Source organism: Galeopterus variegatus, unplaced genomic scaffold, assembly GCF_000696425.1.
Source record: "Galeopterus variegatus unplaced genomic scaffold, G_variegatus-3.0.2 Scaffold963, whole genome shotgun sequence".
Classification (NCBI taxonomy): domain Eukaryota; kingdom Metazoa; phylum Chordata; class Mammalia; order Dermoptera; family Cynocephalidae; genus Galeopterus; species Galeopterus variegatus.
The window spans coordinates 418,112-425,593 of record NW_007727074.1 but is presented as its reverse complement, the minus strand read 5'-3'; the positions used below and the strand labels follow the sequence as shown (position 1 = coordinate 425,593).

The 7,482-nt window shown below is 39.0% G+C and overlaps 1 protein-coding gene across 1 annotated transcript in view; it reads left to right on the top strand.

Annotated features, from left to right (window-relative positions):
- Positions 1-6,070, top strand: part of BTLA (B and T lymphocyte associated) — a 24,507-nt gene extending 18,437 nt beyond the window's left edge. The window contains exons 6-7 of the mRNA XM_008573784.1: positions 4,050-4,136; positions 5,009-6,070. Of these exons, the coding sequence (XP_008572006.1) occupies positions 4,050-4,136; positions 5,009-5,290 (369 nt within the window). The 3' untranslated portion in view covers positions 5,291-6,070. The remainder of the gene's footprint in view (positions 1-4,049; positions 4,137-5,008) is intronic.
- Positions 6,071-7,482: the final 1,412 nt, after the last annotated feature.

Genomic DNA, 7,482 nt, shown 5'->3' with positions numbered 1-7,482 from the left:
AATTAAAAACTCTTCTCCATCAAAGGACACCATCAAGAGAGTGAAATGACAACCCACAGAACATAAGAAAATATTTGAAAATCATATATATGAGAAGAGACTATTATCCAGAATATATAAAGTATTCCTAAAATAACAAATAGATAAGCAATCCAATTAAAAAATGGGCAAAGGGCTTGAACAGACATTTTATCAAAGAAGATATACAAATGGCTAATAAGCACATGAAAAAACAATGCTTAATGACATTAGTCATCAGAGCAATGCAAATCAAAACCACAGTGAGATTCCACTGCACACCCACTAGGATCACTAGAATTAAAAAAAAAAACAAAACAGATTTCAAAAAGTGGAAAATAACAAGTGTTGGCAAGGATGTGGAGAAATGAAAACCCTCATACATTACTGGTGGAAATGTAAAATGGTGTACCTACCTTGGAAAACAGTCTGGCATTCCCCAAAAGGTTAAAGCTAGTTGCCAAAGGACCAAGCAATTCCATTCCTATGTAAATACTGCATGAAAATAAAATATATATCCACACAAAAACTTGCACATGAAAGTTTATAGCAGCACTATTTATAATAGCCAAAAAGTGGAAACAACCTAAATGTTTATCAGCTGATGAGTGAATAAAGGAAATATGGTATGTCCAGACAATGGAATATTATTCAGCCACAAAAAGGAATGAAATACTGATAAATGCTACAACATGGATGAATCTCAAAAACATTAGCTAAGTAAAAGAAGCCAGACACAAAAGGTCACATATTGTATGATTCTGTTTATATAAAATATCTAGAACAGGCAAATCCATAGAGACAGAAAGTAGATTAGTGGTTGCCAGAGGCTGGGGGAAACAAGGAATGTGGAGTGATTGCTGAATGAGGACAGACTTTCCTTTTGGGGTGATGAAAATGTTCTGAATCTAGATATTGATGATGGTTGCGCAACACTGTGAATGTCTTAAATGCCACTGAATTGTATGCTCTAAGTGGTTCAAATGGTAATTTTTATGTGATATGTATTTTACCACAATAAGCAATACAGTCAGCTCCCCATATCCATGGGTTTTATATCTGTGGATTCAACCAACCATGAGTTGAAAATATTTGAAAAAAAATTGTCTGTACTGAATATGTATAGAACTTTTTATCTTATTGTTATGGGAGGATGTGCATAGGTTACATGCAAATACTACATCATTTTATATCAGAGACTTGAGCATCTGTGGATTTTGGCATTCGTGGTAGGGCCTGGAACCAATCCCCTGTGGATACTGAGGGACAACTATATTTGGATAAAAGAAGAGCACCCTTTTGAAAGAAAGTGAGCGAAATGCCAGGTACTGATCAAGCTTTATTAAAGGAAAAGAATCTGATGGGCTGCGCTCAAAGTCACAGGCAGCCTGGGGCTGTCCTCAAAATGGAGGACAGCCCCAGATGTGGGGGTGAGAGAACTTATATAGGGTGCCAAGGGCTGGCTGATACCATCAAGGAGGGGCATTATGCTAATGCAGAAGCTATGTGACCAGGGTGGAGAACTGTGCACTTGCAGCAGCAAAAGGGTTTCTGTTTTGCAGAAGTCATGAGGCTTCTCATAAAGGGAAGGGGCAGGGGTTTGGTGCTGGAGTGGAAGACAAGGCTGGCAGCTATTTTGTGCTTATTGTGTGCACAATGGTGCTGGTCACTTCCAACATCTATCATTCCCACCTTTTAAGTATAAAGAGAAGGGGAAAGGGGTGAAGGTCTCATTCTTCTGAAGCTACTTCCTGCTGGAGATGGGCAAAGATATAGAAAAAATGAAAGATTTATGTTGGCGGGTAAAACAATTAGGTGGCAGGGTACTGGTTTTGTGTGGGGAGGATGTATTCTTCCAGGGGAGGGCCGCTGATTCTGAGAGGCTGATATCCTCCTTGCAGGAACAATTCGGCAACCTTTTGGCTGGTGAAAGGCTGCTTACATTCCTGTAAGAAATTAGAGAAATACCAAAAGAGACTGGGACTGAAAAGTAGGTTGGGGCACAATTAGGGGTCCTAGTAGGGTTATAAACCAGGGTATCTTTTGAGCATATACCACATCTGCCTGTTTTGGGGCTGTTATCCAGACCCGCTCCCTGTCTTCAGGGGACGGATATGTGTTTGGGTTGGACCGGAAGGATTCTAGTCAGTTTTGGATTTGGGAGAGATCAGAAAGAGAAAAGGGGATATGGACCCAGATAATTCCCTCTGTCCCAGCCACTTCATGGATGAGGGGTTTAAAGGAGCCGGAGTGGAGGCGGGGTTGTTACTTGATGAAGGGGAAGAAGAAGGGGGGGTTGGGTGGCTGAGGATGAAGAGAGAGAAAAAGTAAAGGGGCTGGTGAAGGATTTGGGGTGTACAGAGGTAGTTGAGGTGGTCCGTACGGGGAGCAGAGTAGTCTGATGGATTAAAAGATTAATCCAAGTCTGGAAGGGCAGGTCAGGCATGAGTGAGGAGAATTTGAGACATAGGACAGTTTTGACAGAGAAGAAGGACATGATCAAAGATAGTGGAAAAGGCTTGAACTTAAAGAATCTCTCCGGCTTGCCATTTCAGTGACAAAAGTTGTCTAGGAGAGTATCTAAATCAAGGGTGCCATCTTGTAGCCACTGGCATCCATTGTAATAAGGCATTCGAGTTTTAATGTCTCCCGGGAGGCCTGGACAAGAGATTGTCCAGGAGACAGCCTGGAGGCATAGAGCATAAAGGTTTGGATTGTAAGGATCCCATTTAGAGGGTGAGAAAGGAAATGGGCCATCCTGGTAGAAGAAGAATGCCAACAAAGAGCATCCTCTTTGTTGTCCATCTTCTTTTCAAGCAAGAAGCCACCAACTGGCTAATGGAACATCCTCTAATAGCTGGGGGCATGAGAAGAGTTCCCCCGGCCAGGTGCCTGGGCTTTCAGAACAAGAGTGAGCGAGTTGGGGGAACCTGAGATGAGACAGGACTTAGCCACTGACTCACCCTGAATTGAGGCCTATGTTGGATGCATTGGTCTGAAATGGCAAAAGGAGATAGTCCCAAGTGTACCCAGTTCGGCAGGTCTGGGAAGAGCAGCTGAAGGCTAATCAACCCAGGTGGGGATCATCCAACAACGTCGGCCAAAACCCTTGCTGGGTTTTGGCACCATAATGAAAGAAAGTGAGCCAAAATGCCAAGTACCGATCAAGCTTTATTAAAGGAAAGGAAAAGAATCTGCCAGGCTGTGCTCAAAGTGGCAGGCAGCCTGGGGCTGCCCTCAAAATGGAGGACAGCCTCAAGTGTGGGGGTGAGAGAGTTTATATAGGGCACCAAGGTCTGGCTGATACTATCAAAGAGGGCATTGTACTAATGCAGAAGCTATGCGAACAGGGTGGAGAACTGTGCCCTTACAGCAGCAAAAGGGTTTCTGTTTTGCAGAAGTCACGAGGCTTCTCATAAAGGGAANTCACAGCGCTCACTGGCTGAGCGCGGTGTGGCCGGTCTCAAAAAGGACAAAAAAAAAAAACCAAAAAAACAAATGTAAGAAAAAAAATGTAAGATAAGGTAATATATTTGCAAAAAATCAAAGCTCTCTAATTAAAAAAATATAGTCAAAAAATATAGTCATAAATGAGCTACTGCAAAGGAACTTGGTGTGTGTGTGTGTGTGTGTGTGTGTTTCGATAAGGAAGAGTAGCAATAAAGAGGTAGTAATCCTCTTGAAATTTCCCCCATTCATCCTAATAAAATTTTCCATAGAAATGATCCAGTTTTTGAGAAGAGAGCTAGGTAACTGAATTGACAGACTTACCCAGACTAAAAAGTATGACAGGGACCTCATTGATATATTGAGGATTTATGGCTATTAGATCACTTGACACTCTTCTTCAGTGCCCCACCTACTGTCTTTAACCAGGCTCCTTCAAGTGGAGCTGGGGGCACTTTCCATCTTAGCCAAATAACCTTTGCCCCTTTCAATCATCCAGCCTTAATGTTATTTCTGGGCAGCTACCTCATCAGAGGGAGGCAGTGTATCAGCAGTTGTGACCTCGTTTCTCAGGATAGGGCTAGACATGTCTGCATGGTAGAACTCTGCCAAGGAGATGTAATAGACATCCTACTGCACACATCACAATGAGGATGACAGAACCAAATAAGGTATGTAGATTATCAAAGGCTGTGGACCTGATACCGTAAAGGATTGGGCCAAACTGTAAGAACATAAATTGACTGGCAAAATTGGGATTTTAAAAATTGAAATAACCCTTAGCATTAACATAATATCTTGATTTTTACCAAGTGGGTCCTTCATCTAGCCAGGAATGGCTAACAAATAACTGAAAAGAGTGAGAAAACATCAGGACTCATTTTATTTTCAGTTTCCATAAATTCACCTCTTTCTCAGAAGCTCTGAAATATTTGACTGTATTTGAAAATGTAAGAATTTTCTTGTGATAGAAATAACAACTGGAATAACATATTGGAACTTTTTCTAAGCTTTGTCCCTCCAAAACTAATAGCAATTTTTTAATTCCAGGTCACAAATCATAATAATATATCTTGGATAACTCATAATATTTATTCTTTCTGCCTTCTCAAGGGGTATATGTTCTGCTTTATCTTTAATCTTTTTATTCTAAACTGTGTTAATACTGTTCATTGTGTTATAACTGTTATAATTGTGTTATAAACTGCCTGAAGTTTCCTTGGGATATTCTATGCTATTTCCATTAATTTTGGCTGTGCTTTTTTACCTTGAAGTTTGGATTGAAAAGTGTTCTGTGACCTCAAATGTGACCAATAATAAAGCACAAAATAACTATTTGGGGTGAATATAGAGATTCTCAAATTTGCATCCTTTAATGGAGACTGAGAGTCTGCTAAAAATGTAGATGTCAGAAGCATATGCGAGGAACAGTAGATTATTTCTTTCAATGTACATGATTCCATTTAGCTTTTCATTCAGTTTGCTAACAGATGGGCACCATCACGGCCTTCAGTGGTACTTAACACCATTTTTTTTCTTATAGGTTGATGTTCCCCATTCCTTTAGGACTGAGAAAACTGAAGTGGGCACCAGGCAAAATTCCCAAACACTACCATCAGAAACTGAAATTTATGACAATGACCCTGACTCTTGGGTCAGGATGCAGAAAGGGCCTGAAGTTTATTCTAACCCATGCCTGGAGGAAAACAAACAGGGCATTGTTTACGCTTCCCTGAACCACTCCATCATTGGAATGAACCCAAGACAGGGAAGAAACGTGAAAGAAGCATCAACAGAATATGCATCCATATGTGTGAGGAGTTAAATGTGGCCCTGACTCCAGCCAGTGATCACTGCATGATCAGCATGTCAGCACCATTGTCTGGGCCCAACAGGACATCTAACAATGTTTCTCAACTTGGGAATTTTCCCATTAAGGAGGTTCATGTTGGTTCTCAGTTCTTAAGGATATATAGGACAAATGATTAAAATTTCTCCTGGAATCTTTTTGAGACGCCTTTTATATTATAGCCTTGAGCAACAAAATCTTCTCTCCAAGACTGACTGATATCATCAGTAGCAGAATAGTAGAATATTTAAACTTAGCTACATTTTACCCAATATACAAACTCAATTTTTCTTTTGGAACTATCAGAGAAATGTGTAGGGAAGAGAGGTTTGTGTTATCTGGTTCAGCTCACTACACACACTTAAAAAAGAAAGAATGTACCAGTTTGACTAACCAACCATAAATACAGAAATGATCATATGTTTTCAGTCAACCTTTCACAATAAGAAATTTTACTATGTCAATCTAAGACTGGTGTTTCTTAAATGTAAAGGAGAAATAATTTTAGACTTTTTATAAGAAAAGAATGGAAAGATTAAATGGTGCAATAAAGATACAGAATACATCAATAGGGTGTGGGGTAGTTGTTCCCCGTAACTGGCAAACTTGTATCTACCCTATTAGATTGCCAAGAAAATACAGATATTACTAGAGCAATTGATGTATAGTGCATTTATGAGCAAAGTGGTGACTCAGTATTTGGGTCACATAGACTAATGTATATGAATGTGACATAATGCTGCTGAACTAATACATTTGTGGGCATCTGAACAAAATTAAAAATTAGCGGGAATTGGTGTTATCACGCAAGTGAAGATTGATGGCTTAAACTACTTCATGCTTGACTTGATAGCATATGAAAAGCACGATTAATGGAATGGAGAAAAGTTCTTAATATTTAGTTGATGAGTATTTCACTCACCACATCTGTATCTTGCTGTTCTCCTCACTAAGGAATCAGGGCAAATTATATGTAGTGAAGTATTACAGTTTGATAATCATTTTTAAAAACTGAGGTTGCAGCCACTTAAAAGCATAAAAAGATAGTTTCACATTTTCTGAATTTCCAGGGTACTTGAGTCTAATTATTTCAAAAATAGTCTACAACTGTATTCAATAGTTTGAGGCTATTAGGATTCTCAGGTGCTGCTACTACATAACAGTAGTTCTCATACAAAATGAGAACTTGAACAGATACATGAGCTGCTTCACAATGAATGTGGCCTGTGTGTGCATGTGCGCATGTGTGTGTGTGAGTGTATAGAAGGGGTAGGGGCATACAGAAATGATACAAGAGAAACTGATCAAACTGACATTGCATTTTTAGTTTGTTTATGAAGCTCAAAATACTAGAGTAACTGGGTCATTAAAAAAGTAATGTGTGAAATTATGGGAATGAGTGTGAGAAAAGGACACACACAAAGAGACAAAACTGAGGTTTTGTGGTGGAGCTTTTCTTATGTAACACTGGTGTTGGGTTTGAGCTCCTTAGATTTGGAGCTGCAGGTATTCATCACTGTTATCTACTGTTATCTAACCAGTATGATATCATTACAGCTCGAATTTTAAGCAACAAATTCTAGGTAGGCTCTTCCAGCCAAGCTTCATTTGTGGGCAACTTATGCAAAAAAGACGTATTAGAATAGCTGCTTGTGGTATTCTTAAAAATAGATACAGGAAGTGTGGGGAAAATACATTTAGCTGTCCTCTTATCAGATAAACATATAACATTGAACAGTTTCTTCACAATTCTCTTTAATTTAAAAAACAAAATATTTCTGTTGTTGTTTACTATATTCTTAGCATGACTTACAGTAAAGATAATGTTGATAATGATTTCACGTCTATCAATGATTTATTCTTATGTTTGTACCATCCTTGCCAAAATCACAAATCATTTATGTTTTTATTCCTCTTTAATAAAGGTATCAGATATATCTATGTGTATTTTTCCCAAATAAATCTATTTCAGTATTATTTACTTGGCTTATTTTATTAATTTATAGGTGGTCTGAGAAAAAGAATATAGATAATTTAATAATTTTTCACAAATTTAATGCTTGTTGATTGTTCCCAATAAGAATATAAAGTTATTAAAACTTATTTGAGGGCCGGCCCGGTGGCGCACTGGATAGTGCACCGCTTGGGAAGCGCGGCAGCGCTCCCGC